Source organism: Oncorhynchus tshawytscha, linkage group LG09, assembly GCF_018296145.1.
Source record: "Oncorhynchus tshawytscha isolate Ot180627B linkage group LG09, Otsh_v2.0, whole genome shotgun sequence".
Taxonomy (NCBI): domain Eukaryota; kingdom Metazoa; phylum Chordata; class Actinopteri; order Salmoniformes; family Salmonidae; genus Oncorhynchus; species Oncorhynchus tshawytscha.
The window spans coordinates 59,519,406-59,543,528 of NC_056437.1; the positions used below are offsets into that span (position 1 = coordinate 59,519,406).

At 41.9% G+C, this 24,123-nt stretch overlaps 1 protein-coding gene across 1 annotated transcript; it reads right to left on the reverse strand.

Moving 5' to 3' along the window:
* Positions 1–204: 204 nt before the first annotated feature.
* vax2 (ventral anterior homeobox 2) lies at positions 205–23,513 on the reverse strand. The gene is made up of 3 exons (XM_024373495.2): positions 22,416–23,513; positions 18,480–18,667; positions 205–1,776 (listed from the first exon to the last, which is right to left on the reverse strand). Exons 1-3 carry the CDS (start codon positions 22,663–22,665, stop codon positions 1,282–1,284), a joined length of 933 nt encoding a protein of 310 aa, XP_024229263.1. The 5' UTR covers positions 22,666–23,513; the 3' UTR covers positions 205–1,281.
* Between the last annotated feature and the right edge of the window lie 610 nt (positions 23,514–24,123).

Consider the following 24,123-nt stretch of genomic DNA (forward strand, 5'->3'; position numbering starts at 1 on the left):
GTCTGTCTGTCTGTCTGTCTGTGTCTGTCTGTGTCTGTCTGTGTCTGTCTGTCTGTCTCTGTCTGTCTGTCTGTCTGTGTCTGTCTGTCTGTGTCTGTGTGTGTCTGTCTGTGTGTGTGTGTCTGTGTCTGTCTGTCTGTGTCTGTCTGTGTCTGTCTGTCTGTGTGTGTCTGTCTGTGTGTGTCTGTCTGTGTGTCTGTCTGTCTGTCTGTGTCTGTCTGTGTCTGTGTGTGTCTGTCTGTGTCTGTCTGTCTGTGCACCAAACCTAGGTGATCAACATTCAACCACAAGAGAATGAGTGGTGAATACCAGGTGATGCGGTAGTATATGTACCGGATAGATGGGTTGCATTTTATGTACACTAAAAACAAATACAAATCCCCACCCCCCCATCATGATAAACCCTTTGTGTTCCAAAACATTCTGAGATTATCTGAACGGGGGTCGTCAGGGTAACCTGCTTGCTTTAAACTAGAGAGTAGTCTCTGTAGCCAATGGTAACGCATACTGCGGGCAAAGTGATACTGCTTCACTGGTGAATTACATATCAAGAGTTCATCTCATGGGAGGGGATAAAAGGTCAGTGGGTCAAGCTCATCAGGTTGACCTCGAATTTACTCCAGTTAATTGTACGACAAAACAACGTGAGGGTGTAGCGCAGAGATGAAGCTAACAGCGCTATCGCTAACCCATTACTTTGGCGAGGACATATCCCCAGTACCTTTTCTTTTTATATTTCTTAGCATGGACTTGACCTAAGACTAGCTTTAGTTTACACACCATTTGTCCACATTTTAAAACACACACAGAACCAACCAAATAAAGAATTTACAGGAATCCGTGTTGGACACTATACAATACGAACTAATATTAGAAACTGCTAAAGTGTATGATTATTTTACTTAGAACGTTCTGGCAGAAAGCTGCCACACATGATGATTTTGCTGGGAAGTATGTAATGTATTGAAGGGGTAACTGGTTGCACTCCTTGTAATGTAATCTATAGACGATATTCAGTAGCAAGTAGCTGGAGAACGGGTGGGTACAGGGTGCAACCAATGACAACACGGCTGCGCAAGGATAGCCCTGCTCCTTCTGAGGTGCACCTCCACCCAGCTGTCTGTCTGTCCATCCTTGTCAGCCAATCTTGGACAATGATGTTGGTGATCCAACCAACGACGGACAACAATGTTGGTGTGTGAATAGGTGGTGGTAGACCGGATGGAGGGAGAGAGGGGGGAGTCATCCCAACCCCATCCCAAAACCCCAAGTAGCCGCCCCTTAGGAAACTGTCTTCTTCCCAGTCAGATCGCCATCCTTGGAGATCCTGTCCAGCCGCATGTAGGGTTCGAACGCAGAGGATCCGCACCCATACCCGGATGCCAGTTCATGATGAGCGCCCCCTAGCAGTGGCATGGAGAAGCACAGTGAGTGCGACGGCGGCACGCCCAGGCGCGACGAGGGTGGAGTCCCACCCAGGGAGGGCAACGACAGCCCGAAAGTTCCGCCCATCCCATGAACGCCATTTCTCGGTGGTGTGCTGCTACCCGGCGAGGAGGAGGAGCCTCCGGGGCTGCCCAAAAGAGAGCCGTTTCCTGGGTGGTGGGTGCCCAGTAGGGGGTTGGGGGGCTGGGCGGAGAGGAGGCGCCCCTGCTCAAGGAGGCGCAGGATGTTACAGGTGGCCAGCGACTCGGAGGTGGAGGAGGAGCGCTTGTCAGAGTCTTTGGTTGTGTCTTTCTTCTGCTTGGTACGACGGTTCTGAAACCACACTTTGACCTGGAAGGACAGAAGAAGGAGAGAAATGCTAAAGGGTTAAAACATGGTTTTATTAATGAAATGGTTTGGTTCACTAAAACAGCTGACAACAGGGTAAATAATAACACTTACTTATGTCCCGTTAAAACCATACAAACACATATTTTGTCACTTATCCAGAGCAGTTGGGGTTAAGGGCCTTGCTCAAGGGAAAATTGACACATTTTTTACCTAGTTGGCTGAGGGATTCGAATCAGCGACCTTTTGGTTACTGGCTCAAAGCTCTTAACTGCTAGGCCGCCCCAGACTCTTTCTCACCGATCATCTTAGCCATCACTGGATTTCAGTTAATACTGTTAACGAAACTTTAATCCAGAAGTTGTAAAAGATCACATTTTCAAGGGAGTCTTTGTCAAGAAGGCAGCTCCAAATTGAGAGAGTTACCAAGGACATTACTAAAAGGCTTTCAGTGGAGGCTAAGGTAAAGCACATGATATGCCCACAGTATGCACACGTTGGTGACACACAATACAAAAGTGCCTCGCCATCCATAAACCCACAGACACAAGCATCATACATACAAAGGCAATCCCAAGTACACCTCATTGGATCAACACTGTTGTTTTCCTGACTGGGTTTGACCACGATTGGATGGTTTTACCCTCATCTCTCTCACTAAGGTGCCTGATAGAGACTGGGGGGAGGAGTCCGTGTGCGATTGGAATGGAATGGGGACCTTGTCAGCCAGTGAAAGTTAGAGTTAGTGAATCTGTTTTTTGTCTATGAGTGCAAAGTATACAACACATTTCCCAAGTATGACAGAACTAGAAGCACAGCAATAGCTTTGAAGGGAATATGGGGTGCTGGTGTTTCCTAAACCTGTTTCGACAGAGTCAAAGCAAGGACAAAGTGAATTGTTGTGCTGTGCTGTGATAGGTAGACAAGGCTACACAGTCAACTTCTCTACACAGCACACAGCGTGCCATTCGTGAGGGTAGCTCACTGAACATTGACTGTCCTTGTTTCTGGATGTTTCATTGATGCGCGAGTGCTTTAATGTATAGCGTGTGTGTTGTAAGAGTTGTAAGGGGGGGGCAAGGCATGTGCCACACACACAATACACAGGGAAAGGGGGGTCAGGGGAGATCAGATGCTTTTGCTCACACACACGCCATAGGGTGGACTTTAACTCGCCTATGAATTGAATTATCACAGATCTTTGCATGCTCTCACAAATGATTGGCCTTAATAGATTTCTGATTGTGCTGTGACTTGGAGGTGGTCTATGCTTAATTGTACAAACTTTTTTTGGGTCACCCTCCTCCTGTGATTGGAGCATCCCCCAACTATGCTCTCTCTTTCGTTGCAGTTTTCGCCCTCTGCCTCCTTTATAACCTGGAGCAGGAGAACAAGACGCAGGCTGTCGGTCCAAACAGCGAAGGTCTGAGCTGCAGCGCTCTGGTCGGAGCCAACTCTTTGAGCCAATTTATGTTTGATCCGAAAATGTGGTCGGAGGCGCTTTATGGATGGTGTTACGCAGGCCTGATGCTCTATGCCACATCGCCGTGTTCCTCTCAAATGTTGTAACATTGTAGAGGGCTCCGTATAGCTCCGCATTTGCATGATTGGTTGACGGTAGGTGAGGGCGGGAGGTCCTGTGTAAACACAAACTCACATCCTTGACAACTTCCTTCACAACAGCTCTGCTCGGCGAAGCGCAAGAAGTATGAATGCCCTGACTTTTGCAGAGACCATATCACCGCAAATTATATCACAGCGATTGTGGCGCCGCCAGGCAGCTGTTATTCATATTTTTGATCAAGTTTTGCCTGGTGAATTGTATTGCTCATGACACCATTCAATGGGTGACCTGTCATGACACCATCCAATAGGTGACCTGTCATGAACCTGTGATTTGTTGTATAAGAATTTGCCCCAAACATAACGCTTTGTATTCGGGACAAAAAGATCACGCAAACAGGAGGCATGTATTGGAATATTTTTATTCCCTTCACTGTCATTTGGGTTAATATTGTGGAGTAATTACAATGTTGCTGATCCATCCTCAGTTTTCTCACGATCAAAACCATTAAACTCTAACTGTTTTAAAATCACCATCATTTCCTTCTTCTCCAGCAACTGAGTTAGGAAGGAGGCCTGTATCTTTATAGTGACTGGGTGTATTGATTCACCATCCAAATCCTAATGAATAACTTCACCGTGCTCAAAGGGATATTCAGCGTCTATGTTTTTATATTTACACATCTACCAATCGGTGCAAATCGTTGCGAGGCATTGAAAAACCTCCCTGGTCTTTGTGGTTGAATCTGTGCTTGAAATTCACAACTCTATTGAGGGATCTTACAGATAATTACATGTAGGATTTTATTTTAAAAAATCATGTTAACAATTATTATTGAACATGCAACTCGTGCAATGGAGGAAATCTTTGTGGGCTATACTCAGCCTTGTCTCAGGGTAGTAAGTTGGTCTGTTGACATCCCCCACAGTGTCTCCTGATCCCCCCCCTCAGCCTCCAGTATCTATACTATAATAGTCTATGTGCTGGGGACAGTCTGTTATATCTGGTGTAATTCTCCTGTCTTATCTGGCGTCCTGTGTAAATTTAAGTATGCTCCCTCTAATTCTCTCTCTCTCACCAGTCTTAGCGTCAACAGTGAAGAGGCGAATCCGGGATGCTGGCCTTCCAGGCAGAGTTCCTCTGTCCAGTTTCTGTTCTTTTGCCCATCTTAATCTTTTCTTTTTATTGGCCAGTCTGAGATATGGCCTTTTCTTTGCAACTCTGCCTAGACGGCCAGGATCCTGGAGTCGCCTCTTCACTGTTGAGGCTGGTGTTTTGCAGGTACTATTTAATGAAGCTGCCAGTTGAGGACTTGTGAGGCATCTGTTTCTCAAACTAGACACTCTAATGTACTTGTCCTCTTGCTCAGTTGTGCACCGGGGCCTCCCACTCCTCTTTCTATTCTGGTTAGGGCCAGTTTGCGCTGTTCTGTGAAGGGAGTAGTACACAGCGTTGTAGGAGATCTTCAATTTCTTTACAATTTCTAGTATGGAATAGCCTTCATTCCTCAGAACAAGAATAGACTGACGAGTTTCAGAAGAAAGGTTTTGAGCCTGTAATCAAACCCACAAATGCTGATGCTCCAGATACTCAACTACTCTAAAGAAGGCCAGTTTTATTGCTTCTTTAATCAGAACAGTTTTCAGCTGTGCTAACATAATTGCAAAATGGTTTTCTAATGATTAATTAGCCTTTTAAAATTATAAACTTGGATTAGCTAACACAACATGCCATTGGAACACAGGAGTGATGGTTGCTGACAATGGGCCTCTGTACGCCTATGTAGATATTCCATAAAAAATCTGCAGTTTCCAGCTATAATAGTCATTTACAACATTAACAATGTCTACACTGTATTTCTGATCAATTTGGTGTTATTTTAATGGACAGAAAATTGCTTTTCATTCAAAAACAAGAACATTTCTAAGTGACCTCAAACTTTTGAACGGTAGTGTATATATCTTTATTATTATGTCTCTAGATTGCAGAAAAAAAGCTGTTTCGGGTATTTGAAAAATGCTAAATTCTCCAACCCCACAGCCATCCTCACATACTTTCTGCCCCCCTCAGATTTTTGGGGTACATGACACCCCTACATAGTATTCACATGCTCTGCGACCATCAACGCACCGCCTGTTTATTTTGAGAACCCTGCTATCTAATCCAGCTAAAAAGGGGATATGGCCATTGGTACAGCAGACTGAGCACCAAGCGGCTTCCATTTTGCAGCTAGACACCATAAAGTGTTCATGTAATATTATTAACGTTTCACAACAATTTGCTGATTTGACAGTCAGGCAGAATAATGTAAGGATGTGGCTTTGAACATGCCATCTCTCAAGTCAGTGCACACGCTGTATAGCCTAGACTACACGTGGGGGAGGGGCTATCGTGGGTTGCGTTCCAAATGGCAACCTACTCCTTATATAGTGCACTAGAGAATAGGGTTCCAATTGGAAAGCATCAATGATGAATAGGACCTAGCTAACCGAAATGATTAGCAGCAGCATGGCAAGTACAGGACACACACACAACACAATACAACCAAGAGCTGAGCTGCTGCATTCACATCACACACAGCAGTCACAGAGAGGTCATATGTATATAAAACATGCAACCGATGGCAACCACAGGACAGAAACCTCCCCAGTCCCCACCACAACTCTCTCTTTAACATTTACTCACACACATAATCTCTGGTAACCTTGAAGAGAGAGGGGAAAGTATTCAGACACTCTAGGAGGAGGACAATGGAGGTAGAATCAAGAAAAATATTAACTCGGTTAAAGAGTCTGACTGGACAGATGAAAGCTATATGATAGAACTGTTGTTTACAGGGTTGGGGTTCATTCCATTTCAATTCCAGTCAATTCAGGAAGTAAACTGAAATTTAAATTCTCTTCAATGCTTTTCAAATCAGGAAAATGTGGAATTGGAATTCAGTTACATTTCTAAATTGACCTGAATTGAATTGAAATGGAATTGACCACAACACTGAATAAAACTGTTGTTTACACCTGCGGTCCTGGTGGTTAGTTAAGTCTCAGGACTTCAGGTCATCGTCGTCTCAGCGGTTCCATTAGTATGTGTATAATGAGATTGGGAAGGAATCTTCCCCCGCTGAGAAGGACACTGATGCCACATCTTAGACTTAGAGTAAAGACCTGGGCCTCAAGCCACATAGTCTCTGTCTTGTCTTAACCCTCTTTATGTATATAGTGCATCTGCCTAAGCTAAAAACACCACTTCCCACACCAGGGTTTCTCAAACCAAAACCTCAGATGGAGTCTTGTGTCCCTAATGCCTCCCCATTGGGTGAAAACCCACAATCACCGCTCTCCGCCTCCTCGGTGGGGCGTGGCTTAGCCAGGGACTGAGATGCAGGGAGGCTGGAGGGGCCCGGACCGTTCATATTACAGTCGTCCGCTTGAGGAAAAACCCTGGGGTTTACAGGGGACTACTATGGGAGGGAAGGGGGGGGAATTATGAAAAGAGAAAGAAAACAAATCTCTACCCTCTCGTACAAATACACTATTGGAAATAAATCCATCCTAATGAGATCCAGGGTTCAGAGCTAGGGCAGAGATTACACAGAGAGAGAGAGGGGGAGAGCTGGCCTGGCATTGACCTGGATTTTCCCTGCAGCTCTCCCGCTCCTCTCTGCTCTCTGCTCTGCTAGGGCACAGCTGGGGCACAGCCAGGGCAGAGCAAGGCTGGGCAGGAGTGGTTAGAACAGAGGTAGGAGAGGAGAGGATAGAGTAAAAGCAGAACATTCTGGATAGCTGGACTGCTACAGGGTAGTAGGCCTGTGTCCACTACTACACACTCCATCTCACAACACAAGGGTTAGAGTAGAGCAGGTAGGGCAAGACAGAGTGTGCAGGACAGAGCTGGATAGTCCTGAGTCCACTAGTACTAAACCCTGCCAAACCACAACAACACAAGAAGAAAACAAGCAGGGATGGAGTGGTGTTAGTTTGAGCCACCTGCTAGGGCTAACTAACCCAGGGCAAAGGTCAACTGGGAGTCCATATGTGAGTCTACCGAACTGAAGCAGCTCAAGAGATGGATGTCACACTATTTACAGTCACATCAGCAACGCGACACCGGCTATACATGCAGACAGATAACCGGTGTCATGAATCGTTCTGATTGTGTCTAATGAAGACATCAAACCTACACATCAGAATGATTCATTAGAAAATGGAATGCTATAAAAATAAATATATAAAGGATTAGGCTGGCCAAAATGTGGTAACACTTTTCTCACCCTTTGTGTAGGATGACTTTGTTTCTAAGCCTCCATATAGTTCTTATGAAGGCTTTATCAATGCCCTATAAAGCTACTAAAGGCTGTAGTTGTGACCCAATAATTGGGTGTACTAGTGAGAAGCTAGTTAATCTCTGAAAAGAGAGTCTGTGGGGTGGAAAAGCCTGGCTCCATTAAGCAGGACGGACACCTGCTGACAATATTTCGAACACTTTCTGTGACCCTGGAAGAGGCTCCATGTTCCCCCGCGACCCCGCTGATCCTACATATGTGATGAACATCAGACCGCCTGGCCTCGGTCTAGGAGTACAATGACTTCGTTTTCTATAGCAAAACTGTATGACTGTATTGGCCCTTTTCTATAGGGAAACTATGGTAACAATTACTTTATTTCCTATAAGAATACTGTATGGTAGCAATGACAAAATGTTCCCTATGGAAACAGTACGGTAATATTGGACATGGGTGAATATGACAAATGTTCCTTTTCCTTCACAGCCCTTCTCTCTCCATCTCCAATCCCACGTTCTGTTCTAACACCTGGGACCTCATGCAAACATGGCCCCAGTTTCAATTTCTAACACTTACCCCCTATATCTCCTACCCCCTATATCTCCTACCTCCTATCGCGTCATCTTTTTCACCTTTTTTCACCTGCTCATCCTCTCACCCTCGTGCCCTTGCTCCTTTGCCCTCATCCCTCAATCCCTCCTTTGCATTACTGAAACACATGTCCAGGCAAGTTCAGCCAAGGGTCGACCCCATCTTAGCCACTCACTGGTAGATGTAGCTCCCTAATCCTCCTTAGCGCAAAAGCACTTGGGACTATTATTAGGCCCTCTGCTCCGTGCTCTGTCCCCCTCCCCATCCCGCCCACCGCCCCAGCCCGGGGGTGGGCCAAGCCCTTCGTCCTAAGGTCCTATGATGTCGAGGTTTAGATAAACCAATTCGGCTTGTTGTTCTTCCTAATCCAATGAGATAATTGCGTTATGCTATTTCCCGGTGAATGAAATGAAGGCCTTGCATGCATGCACACACAAATCCTTCAAAGAGATTTGTTGCACCAAAAGAATATACATTACGAAAGCGTTTTGTCAAACATTGTGTCAAATGTGTTGAACGTCAGTTTTACAACCTGAGACTGTACAAGGCCAGAGTAGGACATCAATCACTGTACATAAAATTCCTTAAACTCTTGATCACACTTTTAAAATAATGAATAGCCCGGCAATGAATAGACAATGCAACAACATTTGTAACTGGTTTAGGCCCACGTCTGTCTGTCTCCCTTCCTTCCTAAAAATGTGTCCTACTCTTTCAGCTTTTATACAATCCCTGCCTCTGTCTTGTCCCCTCTCTCATTCTCCTACATCTGTAGGACTACGTAATGCCCTGTGCCCTCCGTGCTCCAGACGACTAGCCAGACAATGTCTGGGAGTTACTGAGAACAATGCACAGCGAAAGACATTCAGATACACACACACTACATGGCCAAAAGTATGTGGACGTCCCTTCAAATTAGTGGATTTGTCTATTTCAGCCACCGCCGTTGCTATCAGGTGTATAAAATAGAGCACACCGCCATTCAATCTCCCTAGACAAACATTGACAGTAGAATGGCCCCGTACTGAAGAGCTCAGTGACTTTCAACATGGCACCATCATTGGCTGTTGTGAAGTGGAAACGTCTAGGAGCAACAACGGCTCAGCCACGAAGTGGTAGACAACACAAGCTCAGAGAACGGGACCGCCGAGTGCTGAAGCGCATATCACGTAAAAATCCATCTGTCCTCAGTTGCAACACTCACTACCAAGCTCCAAACTGTCTCTGGAAGGAATGTCAGCAAAATTGCTGTTTGTCGTTTCATGAAATGGGTTTCCATGGCCGAGCAGCCGCATACAAGCCTAAGATCACCATGCTCAATGCTGGATTGATGTAAAGCTCGCCACCATTGAACTTTGGAGCAGTGGAAAAGCGTTCTCTGGAGTGATGAATCATGTTTCACCATCTGGTAGTCCGGCGGACAAATCTTGGTTTGGCAGATGCCAGGAGAACACAACCTGTCCCAATGCAAAGTTCCAACTGTAAAGTTTGGTGGAGGAGGAATAATGATCTGGGACTGTTTTTCATGGTTTGGACTAGGCCCTTTAGTTCCTTAAGGGAAATCTAAACGCTACAGCATACAATAACATTTTAGACAATTCTATGCTTCCAATTTAGTGTCAACAGTTTGGGTAAGGCCTTTTCCTGTTTCAGCATGACAATACCCATGTGGACAAAGTGAGGTCCATACAGAAATGGTTTGTCAAGATTGATGTGGAAGAACTTGACTGATCTGCACAGAGCCCTGACCTCAACCCCATTTAACACCTTTGGGATTAATTGGAATGCACACTGCGAGCCAGGCCTAATCGCCCAACATCCGTGCCCAACCTCACTTTTGGTCTTGTGCCTGAATGGAAGCAAGTCGCAGCAGCAATGTTCCAACATCTAGTGGAAAGCCTTCCCAAAAGAGTGGCAAATCCATATTAATGCCCATGATTTTGGAATGAGATGTTCGACGAGCAGGTGTCCACATACTATGTACATACATACATACATACATACACAGAGAGAGACAGAGTCCGAAAGAGAAAGGAGAGAGAGACAGACACACACTCAGACCCCTGTTTTTTGCATCCTTGGTGATAGCACAAGGCAACCAATGAAAGTCCCGACAGCAAAGCAATAAATGAGTGACAACAGCACATATGTGAAGAATCTCAGGTTTTTTGTATTTTTCGTATTTTAACCCTTTTTTATCCCCAATTTCATGATATCTAATTGGCAGTCTTGTCCCATTGCTGCAACTCTTGTTCGAACTCGGGAGAGGCGAAAGTCAAGAGCCATGCGTTCCCCGAAATATTTCAAAAACTATAAGCATTGTACTTGGGACAAATCATTCACTAAACCCTAAACCTCAATTAAATATTGTAATAAATAATGTGGACATTGAGCAAGTTGAGGATACTAAACTGTTTGGTGTAACCCTGGATTGTACTGTCATGTTCTAAAATATTGATACAATGGTATCTTAGATGGGGAGAAGTCTGTCCGTAAAAAAAGTGCTGCTCTGCTTTTTCAACAAAACAAGTCCTACAGGCCCTAGTTTTGTTGCACCTGGACTACTGTTCAATCCTGTTATCAGGTGCCACAAAAAGAGACTTAGGAAAATTGCAATTGGCTCAGAACAGGGCAGCACGGCTGGCCCTTGGATGTACACAGAGAGCTAACCTTAATAATAAGCATGTCAATCTCTTCTGGCTCAAAGTGGAGGAGAGATTGACTTCAATCACTACTTGTATTTGTGAGAAGTATTGACATGTTGAATGCACTGAGCTGTCTGTTTGAACTACTGGCACACAGCTCTGACACCCATGCATACCCCACAAGACATGCCAACCAAAGGTCTCTTCACAATCCCCAAGTCCAGAACAGACTATGGGAGGTGCACGGTACTACAAAGAGTCATGACTACATGAAACTCTATTCCACATCAAGTAACTCATGCCAGCATTAAAATTCGATTTCAAAAACAGATACAAATACAACGGGGGCTGTGAAGCAACAAAAAACAAAGACACATGCATACAAACACGCAATAAGAAATGCACTATACACACATGTACACATAGATTTAGTGTTATAAATATATGGTAATAGAGTAGAGGCCTGAGGGGACACACTTAATATGTTGTGATATCTGTTATGATGATATTGATTTTTTAATTATTTTTGTTAATGTATTACTGCTTTTTTTTGCTGGACCCCAGGAAGAATCCATAATAAATACAAATACAAATTTGAAAATCCCAAAATGAGGGTCATTAAAACTATATACCCTTCTTTAAATTATTGAATTGGAATTTCAGTTTGCTTCCTGGTTTGACTGCTTTCAACTCCAACTGACCCCAAAACCTGCTCCAGAAGCCCAACTGCTGCTGTTTCAAAAAAAAAGAGACACTGTACTACAGTATATAAGGAAACTTTACATAGGCCCTGGCGTTATCCCTGGTCCGGTTATTCAACGTGGCTAGGGAAAACTCCTGGCCCCTGCACACATATGGCCACTCATGTACCCGTGGTGCACTAAGACGGTTACTGTGGGTCGGGTCTAAAGAGCTGAGCTCCCCAGAAGGAGAAGTGACAGAGGGATGTTTGTCAGCAGAGAAGGTATTAGTAGGGATGTCTGTGTGTATAGGATTCGGACAAGCTGATGTTTCAAAACAGAGGTGTTATGCATCTTTTTTAATATGTCCTCGATCCTATCTCCTCACAGGGCTTTAGTAAGATTAGGATCAGATCCACTCTCTGGGTCTCTGCTCTCTCTATGTCTGTCTGTCAGTCCCGCTGTCTCTGTATCTCTCTCTCTCAAGCGCGAAGATCTAGGGTCAGTACAGCATAGAATAAATGAGCCCTTGTTTCTACAGTTTGTTTCCAGCATTTCATATCTCTGTCTTTATCTTGCATTCAGTTCTGCAGAATACAGGGTTGGAGGTTGCATACCACTCTAGACATGATCAACAATACACACACAAGCACTTACTGTACTTCACACACAAGTCTCTAAAACAAACATGGTTGTGGATGTTAGCAAGCTTTGCTGCCTTGAAAGATCAAAATACACCCAAATGTTTGGCCATAGCTGCTCGCTAAAAACATTTTGTCACTTAGCCTTCTACCACTTGTCCCAGCCCGGGATTAAACCAGTTTTAAACACCCCCTTCCACCATTAAATCCATGGCTTTTCCACGGATGGGCAGCAGAGAACAATATATTGAGACATTGCAATGTAAGTAAAATGGTCCCTGGTGATGGTAAACTCAGTTGGGATGGGAAGAGTGTTGGGTAGATAAAGAGAGGTTTCTGGGCATATATATGCATAACTGTCTCATTTCCCAAAATCCAACCAGTTTTGAACAATAAAATAACGTAATAGTCAAGTTGAAATAACATGGAAACTATGTTGACGCAACTTCTTTCTGTCCAAAGGGGTTGAGAACCTGTCAGGTGACAGATTACAATATCTTGTCATCATTTAAACAAGAGAAGAAAAAAAACTCATTCGCTTACGTATTTTGTAAAACATAATTGTTTCAGTCTAGACCATCATTTCAGTCAGAGGGAAAAGTCATTTCAGTAAATGGTGCTAAAAGTGTTGTCCTACCAGGGCCACCACTTACCAATAAGACATCTCCATTCCTCCTAGGGCCACCACCCACCAATAAGACAAATCCATTCCTCTTAGGGCCACCACCCACCAATAAGACATCTCCATTCCTCCTAGGGCCACCACCCACCAATAAGACATCTCCATTCCTCCTAGGGCCACCACCCACCAATAAGACAAATCCATTCCTCTTAGGGCCACCACCCACCAATAAGACATCTCCATTCCTCCTAGGGCCACCACCCACCAATAAGACAAATCCATTCCTCCTAGGGCCACCACCCACCAATAAGACATCTCCATTCCTCCTAGGGCCACCACCCACCAATAAGACAAATCCATTCCTCTTAGGGCCACCACCCACCAATAAGACATCTCCATTCCTCCTAGGGCCACCACCCACCAATAAGACATCTCCATTCCTCCTAGGGCCACCACCCACCAATAAGACAAATCCATTCCTCTTAGGGCCACCACCCACCAATAAGACATCTCCATTCCTCCTAGGGCCACCACCCACCAATAAGATATCTTCATTCCTCACATTGCAGAATGTATAGCTTATGTACAGCCAAGTTCAAATTAAAAGGTAACATAATGAAAGCCATTTACATTTCTCGATGTGAAAAGATAATCATTAGACCCTGTCTTCTGTGTGTCTGAAATGACACCCTATTTTGAATATAGTGCATTCTTTTTAAAACAGAGCCCTATGGGGTAGGGCCCCTTTATATAGGGAGTAAGGTGCTGTTTTGGGCACACTCTTAGACTATGGTGTTTTTCAAGCAAGCTGAAAAAGCCTACACGGTGGATTGATAGACGTGATTGTAATTGAATCACGTTTAAATATTGGAGGAGAAAGCAAGTGGACGGGATGAAAGGGCTCCAAATTGTATGGAGGTATTAACCGAGGGTCATCCCAAAATATACTTGTAAGCTTAAATGTAAAACAAGGGTCTGAGAAAACAATTGACGAAAACCAAGCAAGCATAATTTTGGGATTCAGAATCAGAACCACCCAGAAATGTAATTAGAGTATTTTGCCAGCTGAGTAAGTCAGTGCTGCTAAACCGAAAAAGAGGAGTCACAGTCATAGCAGCTATAGAAAAACCATTACCATGACTTTATCAATGTATCCCCTGATATAATATGAATTGTCATAATGGAGAGGTCTTTGAAACATAACTGGTGAAGTCAGTGGATGCTTCATGCTTCGCTGGTCTCATTCATCGTGTTTCAAAAACAATTTAGAATACTGATTTGCAAATGATGAGAAACTTTCACCAAAGCTCAAGTAACTCCTCTAACTGCTAAAGTAACCGGTCTCCTCCCCTACAGTGCCTGTGAACCGGCAGCGTTTAGCATGCTAGGAAGGTGCACCTGGCGTAGGCGATACTTAGTAGCCGCGCAGACATCCCAAGACAACCTCCATAGCGTGCCAAGAGTGCGGGGCTCCCCGCCGCGTTACGCGGGAAGGGGGAGCCACCTGCTGGGCTCTGGGGAGAGGCGAGGTGTTTCCTGAGTGAGGGAGGATTTTACTTGAAATGTTATTCATCCCCTCTCAAATAGTTTGCTTTCATGAAGCCCGGTTCTCTTGGTGAACTCAAAGCTTTTACGCACAACTGGTCTGGATATTAACTTTGTTTTTACTGCGAAACTGTTTAGGTTGCCCAAAGCACATTGACACCTCATTGAATAAGTTGTCTTACATGAGGCTATATTATAAGGATGGCTTATTCATGTCATACCTATATCTAAACAAACCGTTTGATGTTTAGCCTATCACGTGAACGAACAGCAAAATTTAGACATTATCATATATCTTTCATGACATTTTGGCTAAATGTAAATGCAGCCTGTAGCTCGTTGCCTGTGGAATTTTGATAGTGACCAAACATATTCGAGTTACATCTTTGTCAACGCCTATATCCCGAAACACTAGTGCTTAGGAATCCGTCAACTTTGGAACAATAAACTATTTACGTGAATGACATCACATTCCCCACTGGAAAAAAACGTGTTTTCAAGTCATTTCAACAACAACCACAGCAACAACAAAAATGATTGAATGTGATGATGTTCGATTCAATTTGGAATGCTAATTGGATTTGCAAAAAGTCATCAATAAAGGCATTTCGTATAAGGGAATTTCGTATATTTTTCACTAAACTTTTAACGTAAATCCAAATAAGTGACATTTAGTTGTTGATTTCACGTTGAATTCACGTTAGTTGGCAACTCAACCAAATGTAAATCAAACTAGATGTTGAACTGCCGTCCATGCCCAGTGAGTCCAATATCACAGGTCAACCCCCAATGAGGTGTCCCTTTGATAACTTAATAAACATTAGAAAAACGACATGTTTTAAGCCCAATGAAGCCTTTCGTGACCGAGATTTCGTGCTGGTAAACACGGAATATAAAATAGGCCTACCAATGTCTAAATTGAGCAATTTGAGCTATATGTTACAGCACAAAACATGCTTGGCTAAATTAGGCTACATGTTATTACGTTGTTGGATGCACTAAGGTTCAGGCTAAGAGCCTATTACATTTACTCGATTACATTTTGATATTAGGCTATTATCTCTTGACAAATCAAGTAGAACCTAGTATAGCATTTGATGAATTCAATCATTTGTAATATCTACTTCATCCGATCTTTTTTAATCGAAAGAAATCGACGAGAAAGTGTGCATTTAAATGTCTCAGTAGGCGCTAAGTGAAGAGCCGTTTGATGTAAACACTCTGCCGTTACCAAACCATGCAGAGGCCCACATCTACATAGCTAACAGCAAAAATAGGATTTGTGATAGCCTTGGGTTGAAGTTTACTGGAATATTGTGCTAGATACTAGATATAACATTAAACGTTTTGTTTAGTTGGATAACTTGGTGTGACTTTACTTCGAAATATATTGTTTGTTTGGATGCCAAAGTAGACATGTTGACAATAGTAATAGGTGAACATCCTCTCCTCCAACAGGCCTATGAGGCTGCTTGGACACTACAGAATCAGAATGTTATGGATACAATGTATTGCATGGTGCTGTAAAATGAACTTGACTCTGACTGGAAATATTTGGAGAGGATGAATACGAATGAGGTTGCCAAAACGCACTCAGAAATCAGAGTATATATTTTTTCCCAAATGTGCATTTCAGTTCTCACCTCCTCCTGAAATTGAAGATAAAATCGTGTTTCTGACCATCAAAGTATAATGTTGCCTTTAGTTAAGCTGAGTTAGTACTATAAATTATTCATAAAAGCTATTATTACTACGCTCAATCGTACATTTCACGACCACTCTCTCAAAACCGATAAGCAATAACTTCTCAAATGGCAATGCTTTAAAACGCACTGTAAGTGGACCTGAAAATCAAATCACTGGTTTGACTCGTTTTAAAGCCTTGAATACCAGCAACTCATAAAGATACAGCGAAGAGCCTCGAGGCCTACTCGAACAAAGTGAAAATATAAACTCTGAAATTGAACTTCACCGAAACATAAAAAGTGAAAGCTTTTAGAAATGACAGAATGATTAATCGCCTAATGTGTTTGTTCTTTGTTTTTTGGGGTATTTTTTTATTTTAAATTCGTTGATTAGGGCCTATATGCAAATTTTCTCCTGGGACTGTTCAATGTTGTAAATGATCAAAACAATCAAAGCAAAATATATTAGCAGACGAAGTTCACAATTTCAATGGAAACAGCTTCAAGAAATTGCTCTAAAATGCTCCAACACCTTCTGGGTATTGTTTTTAATAGCCTCCAGATGAAATATATATATGTTTTTACCTTTATTTAACTAGGCAAGTCAGTAAAGAACAAATTCTTATTTTCAATGACGGCCTAGGAACAGTGGGTTAACTGCCTTGTTCAGGGGCGGAACGACAGATTTTTACCTTCTCTCAGCTCGGGTATTCGATCGTGCAACCTTTCGGTTACTGTGCTAAATTATGACTGACAATATTGCCTATAGAAATATGTGATTAATATAGTTTTAAACAATCTGAAAGAATGTCTGGGTAAGCTGTAGGCCTATAACCGATGTATTGCTGCCACCCAGTAACCTATATACCCCCATACATTCTCTTTCCCCTAAAAAGTGGTAGAAATAGGCCCCTCCCACTGACAGCCACTACTATGCCCTGAAGAACATTGCATGAATGTGGCTGCTTGCGTCCCAAGAGTATTAGCTTGCTTTCCTCGTCTCGTCTCCTCTCCATCATTGCCATTGATCTGTAGCGGTTATCAATTCGCTGGACAATTGTCAATTTTTATCAGCTATGTTGGCTACAGCTAGCCTATGTGTAATTGTTCCGTTTTTGCTGTATCTATGGGGCGGAAGGGTAGGTTAGAGCGTTGGACTAGTAACCGAAAGGTTGCAAGTTCGAATCCCCGAGCTGACAAGGTACAAATCTGTCGTTCTGCCCCTGAACAGGCAGCAAACCCACTGTTCCTAGGCCGTCATTAAAAATATTAATTTGTTCTTAACTGACTTGCCTAGTAAAATAAAAAATATGTGGATTATGTGTAAATTCCTCGTTTAGATATTCTGCCTGTATAAATTCAGTTTTGTGGTTAGCACCATTTCACCAGGTCAAAGTCCTGGTACATATAAATGTACGTGGCGAATAAAGGTGATTCTTAACAGTGGTCAGGGAGATGCAGTTTAACTGGAGGCTACTTGGTATTGGACACGGTCCTTTCGACAATAGGGCCTACAGCGTATTTAACAAGTGGTTTCATTCACACGAACCCTTTCAATCTTTCATTTTCAGGAATGGATTTATGGACGACACATTGCGTTAGGTCTAGCCTACTAAATGTATTGTGGAAATGATGTTAACTTGACATGTAACTAGTTTAGTTATATAGACATAACTCGTATAATTGGATCAGAGGCAAAGTAATGCATCAGTTGACATAACAAATGAGGCCCTATTCTTTCACACCATGTTGTGTGTTATTTTCCATCCTTGCTCAATCATTCATGTGGAGGGCACTGGCTATAGCAGCCTAGCCTACACCCATCTGTCCCTTGTTACTGTTGTCTAGACTAATGTTTGCTTTAAAGGCTACAACCCACGGGTATCTACAACCAAAAAGTTTAAATGACACAAAATACCTGTTATTATTATTACGCTATTATTAGTATTGAATACTTACTGGAAAGCATCGAGGTGGTTATGTTGTTTGGTTTATTTACATGAGACATCTGGCGATGGAGCTACTGTGAATTCCCGCTAAGAAAAGTCAGCACTGACAATATGGACTCATGGATAGAACCCAAGAATGGAGCCCTTGCGCAAATCCTAGCCTATATCATGATGACCATTGGAGTTTCCAAAAAAAGACATTGGTTATGATGTTAGATGTACACGTCGTGCTTTCTCCTTAGTAGATGCATCTCCATGACAAAAGTTGGGTGTAAAAACATCTGAGACATTATAGAATGTGACTGTGCACAGCGATGAGTTATCATGATAGCCTTCCTTAAAAAAAGCATACCTTTCAATCTAATATATAGGCCTAGAATGGGGACTCAAGGTTACCTATACAAGTTGTCTTTATTGGCACAATAGGATATCAATATATTATCGATAACGCACCACTTCTGAAGAAATAGGCGTACACTGTCAAATGATGTATGTTTCTTACCTGTGTTTCGGACAGGTTCAGCTGCCTCGCCAGCTCAGTGCGCTCGCGGCCGACTACGTACTGGCAGCGCTGGAACTCCAGCTCGAGTCGGTAGAGCTGCTCCGCGGTGAATGATGTCCGCGTTCGTTTTGGCCTGTCGAGGTCCAGACCCTTTGGCAACACGATCTCCCGGATGGTTCCCTTGGCATCTGTGGATATACAGCCAGACACCGTGTGTGAAATGTCCCAAAGTCGTATTATAGTTGCACATACTGTAGTAGCCTACCAATGTCATTATTTTTTGTACCGACCAGGAAGATATTGTTAAACATTGTGCTCCTACGCAATATATATAATAATAATAATCTATTGACGTGATCATTGTTTTCAGTATGAGGACATTGACATTTAGTTGTCTTCCTTGGAAATATAGGCTAGTCAAGTTTGTAGTAAAAAATAAATAAAAGGGGAAGAAGTAATAGATGGATAATATATTGTAAGAATCCCAATATCCCTAAATAAAACTCAATGCACCTTACAGAGATAACAGGCATATCCATTCGTTAGATAGATAGATAGATAGATAGATAGATAGATAGATAGATAGATAGATAGATAGATAGATAGATAGATAGATAGATATCACGCGTAAAATGCCTTAGAATAGTTCTTCCATATTTTCAACTGAGAGTAGGCTATGGTCCTATAGTGTGCTGCAGTATGTAATGGTCCTAGAATCCACCCTGGAGAATATAGTGTGCTGCAGTATGTAATGAACTGGACATAAGGTATACCATTTTTAATATTTTTTATTGGAGAATAGGCTCCCTCTGAGTTTCACACATTCACCATAGTAGCTTGCTTTTTTTTGTTGCCGTGTTTGGGGAATATTCTCAAAAAGTTATAGCCAGAACAATGAGAACTGAAAGATACTTCCCTATCCCATTATTAAATTATAGGCCTACCGGTACGTAATTGTCTGTCTCAGCGCAAGTAGGCCTACATTTTTGGAGAGCATGTTCTCAGAGTTATATTTCAAATTAAACCTCTGCATTTGCCATGAGTCCTAGAATCCACCCTGGAGAATATAGTGTAACCGGCTAGTTGAGGCATCAGTACACAACGTTAAATATAGACATTTATGGGACAACGTGAAATCGTTTTGTTCAGTAAAACATCATGAAATGTGTGTTTTTATATACAAGTATGGAATATGCCTAAGATGCTATTTATGCAATACCAAAAACCTATTAAGTGCAAAACATATAGACTAACCAAGCTGGGTCCCACCATAAAATAAATATGTCAAAGGAGCAGTAGCCTAGATCTGTCGAATCATGTGGCCTCTAAATCTATTTCAATTCCTCAGCAAACTTAAATTGAATCAAAGTTATAGAAGATATAACAAATCTGAATTTCTTGAAATAATAGAACATTATATAGGCGTACTGCATCATGCGTAACCACCGTATACTATTTGAAGGGTTGTAGGCTATACGTAGCGCTTATGTGGTTCATCCACATAGGCCCTACAGCCAATATATTGCACATTTCATGAGGAAATAGCATCTATAGGGCCTATACGGCACGGTCTCTGCGTAGAGCTTGTCTACCTTCCATGCAAGCATCCATGGTGTTAGCACGAGCTATAGAGACCCGTTCCAACATTGTGCAGATTTATAATTTCTAACTAAACATCTACTCATTCATAATACCCAATATTAAAATCCTCAAAATGTACAACTTTGCAGCAGGGCCTTTCAAACGGTTTGCACGCACATCGAGACTTTGCACATAGACAGACCGCCTGACCTTTCTCTGACCTCGGCTTCTCAAGCGGTACCTAGCGCATTCAATCATCAGCTTTAAAAACAAATAGTGACTCCGGGTATTGCGAGCTTGGTGTCCCGAGCAACTCTGCCAAAAACGCTCAACTCGCCCTCACCACATCTAATCAATCTCGGTCTACCGCCGAGGCCGTTCACTTCTACAATTACCGGGCTTTCTGTTCAGATTCAGCCCCGGGGCACGCGCAATGAATTCAATTATGTAGACCTTTCCTGTAGGTGATGTGTATGATTATCGTTGTTCAAATGAAAGGTTAATTTATACATTTGGTGAAAATCAAATGTGCACAAATAGGGGGGTAACTGTTTTTTGTAAGAAGATAATATTATCAGTGTTTTTGTGGGCTAATAGTTTGGTGATTATAACTGATATATGGTGTTACGTTATCCATGACAAATATTAATCTCACATTGGCGTGAAATCTATCCGGCTAAGGGGCATGGATATGCTATTTTAGAAATAAGTGGTCAACTTGAATATTATGAATAGGCCAACAAGTTCAAACGTTTCAAAAATACTGTTTTTTTGCTGCTCACTATGACTATTTACTTAGAAAGCGATTCTTCATAATTGTGATATTATCTCACTAAGGATTAAACAAACAAAAAATGCATTTACTTTAGGGTTTGTTGACATTGACATGCATTTTACAGCCCTGACTAAAGAGCAGTGCAAAGAGACGTCTTTACGCTCTGAACAAAACTATTGAGTTGCATTAAATTAATTTCTATTCTAAGTCAGTCAGTCACATAGCCTATAACTACTATAGCCTATTTGACATGCAATAAGTATTTTATGTCATTTTGCACACACCTTTAACAATTTCACATGTTTTACAAACTGTTTTTTCTTTTACAAACTGTTTCTTCTTTTACAAACTGTTTCTTCTTTTTCTTTTCTGAAAATGCATACTCCTGGAACTATTTTACTATATTTTAATACGCATTAGGAAGGTAATTAGTAATATAACAAATATGGCATGGTGTTGTTTTGTTATGAGAAAGGAATGTTGTTGACGGGATTCCCCCCCCCCACACAATGATTATTGTCATACTTTACTACAGACTATTGAACCATTATTGTCATCATGGCGCATACACTTCCAAGATTTTTGGACATGGTGAAATAAACTATGGAGATATCAGTTGTGTGACTCATGCATAGAGTAGGCCACTAATTACACAATTATATATTTGGAAATTGAAAATAGTAACTTGTGTTTTGTTTCATTCTCAAATGTGTAGACTAACTTAATAGTTATTTTAACGATTTTATATATATATATAAAATCGTTAAAATAACTATTAAGTTAGTCTACACATTTTGGAGAATTCCATCCCACCTTTCTAGCAATAGGGCTAGAAAGGTGGGGCTCAATGTCTTTTAATCAAAGAGAGCATGGACAACATATTGCTTAATTTTGAGTAATAATACCTTATCTCAAACAAAGATAAAAATGAATAAACCCACACAGAAGGACACATGATGGTTTGTGTGTTTTTTTAAAAGTAGTTTGTTTGCCAATAATTACTTATAATTTGTTGGTTCATATAGTACAAAGCAGCTACATGTTATCATTATCTCTAAGCTCTACTGTACATTTTAATCTCAGATGTTCATCATTTTCATTGAAATTTCGTTAGAATTTTTTTTTCTTCTAAGTATAGCAAATTTGTTTCAAAAAGGTATCAGGAGCCAGAATATAGGCTAGCTATATATTCCTTTTGTATATTGGACATATATAGTATTATATCTTCATCTGCATATGAAATACCTTATTTGATTGTATTTACAATGAATCACTGCAACTATTTGTTTATTTGTAAGCGTAAAAGTATTATAGTAGAAGTAGCAGTGTAGTAACATGGCCTAGTAACCTAGTAGTAGTAGTTGTTGTAGAATTAGGCTACTAGTAGTTGTGATTGCAATAGTGGTATATTTGCAAATGCATTACATATATTAAATTAATTTAATGGAAATTCTCAAATATTAAGAATTATAAACACCTGGTTTTGTTCAGTAACGTATGCAAGACAATATGTGCCCTCGTTTTGCAATATAGATAACAATTTGCGCCACAACAATAATACATCATATTTCGTTACTAACCTCGAACTAAAATCCTCCGGCAGTAGTCTGGGTCCACTCCTAAAAGTTTATCATGTCCGTCTTCACTGGAGGAGGTCGGGGTGGAAGCCGATGTACCCGGGGTATCGGTTGTGCTCTGCACCGGCGACCTGCCCCCAAGTTCGGTATGGCATTTGTCTATCCCGTCACGGCACTGAGAGTTGGATCCAAGGCGGTGGTTGTTGCGATCCTCGGCGATCTCATCGCCCATATTCGTGGCTTGATCGAACATCGATTTGAATATTGGTGTATAGATCTTCTGTATTCTTCACCTCGCTATTGGGCAGTTATTGCTACTCGTTGCACCTTTAAGTCATGTGCAATAGTTCTCTTCAGCTGTGGTGAGGCAGACCATGCCCCAGAGTAGATCCAGTTAAAAAACAGAACCCGCCACGCCGACCTGGGATGGAACCGAGCTGCACTGCAAGTGTCTCGGCATGTTTCAGCACGATCTTGCGATCCGAAGTACAGGAGAGAGATCGTGGATGGTGGTGAGAATGAGGGGGCCCTTTGGACAAGCCTAGGGTCCCTCCTCAGCTATAGGACCGCGCTAAATCTAACATGCATGTTGTACGTACAGTAAGTGTATAGTCTACAAGGGGAGACCAGATCTATGACCAAAGAAGCTGGGAGGTGCTACACTTGCTCACCCACATATAAATAAAATGAAAGACGAGCGCGTAACCAGCAGAGGAACAGTCTCAGCCTCTGTACAGCACAGTCAGTTCACTCTCTGCATTCAGGAAATGACACTTTTTGTCCTATAAACCTTGCACCCCTGAGCATGGGCTTGAAATCAGTTAATTTACCACCGTTTGAGTTGTTCGTTTCGCTGGAGCTGTCTTGGCGTGGTCACGGATGTTGGGTTGTTGGTGGTCTGCTCGGGGTCTTCTTCCTTTGGAGAGCGCAATAATGTATGTGTAGAGAATGTTGAGGGGCGTTCAAACAGGGGAAAGGGTCACATACGGACGGTGAGGCATAACGAACCAAGCGAGGTTTGACCGAGCCATTAACTGTGTGTAGCCTAGAAATCTTGTATGATTGTTCAGATAATCTTGGTGGCGATAGTTTTGCTTTGTCTTGACGGTGTGACAGTCATATGGACAATAATGTTGTGGCAGGGTGCACTTTAAAGAGATTGTCACCAGCAACGTAATATCCGGTTCGCTCGTCTTTGATTGGTAAACAGACAGATCAGTCCGTGTACGTTCCAAGAAGTGTATAAGGCCGAAGAACCCTTCACTGTAAAAAAAATAATATATATATATATATATATTTTTTTATATTTATTATTATTGAGTAACTGGTTCCACAGCCTTTTTTGTTTACTCAACACTTGGGTCCAATTGTTAACTGAACCTAAAAAAATATTTGGCCCAACTTTAGAAAATGTAGGCAAAAATTAAATAAACTTAAAATGTGTTTTCTCAAATTGTATCATATGTTCATTCAACTAGAAAATATTATTTGGGCATTACCTAAAAAAAGGCTGTGGAACTAATTACACAAACACAGACAGTGCTTTGACATACAATGGTTTTCAATTTACATATTTGACACAAGTTAACAAAGGCTACATGATTACATTGTGCATGTTCATTTATACAGTAATGAATATTAAACATGTTTTTACCTGGATTTGAACTCAACCTCTTGGTTCACTCCAATCTTCCTGCTATGCCACCTTGTC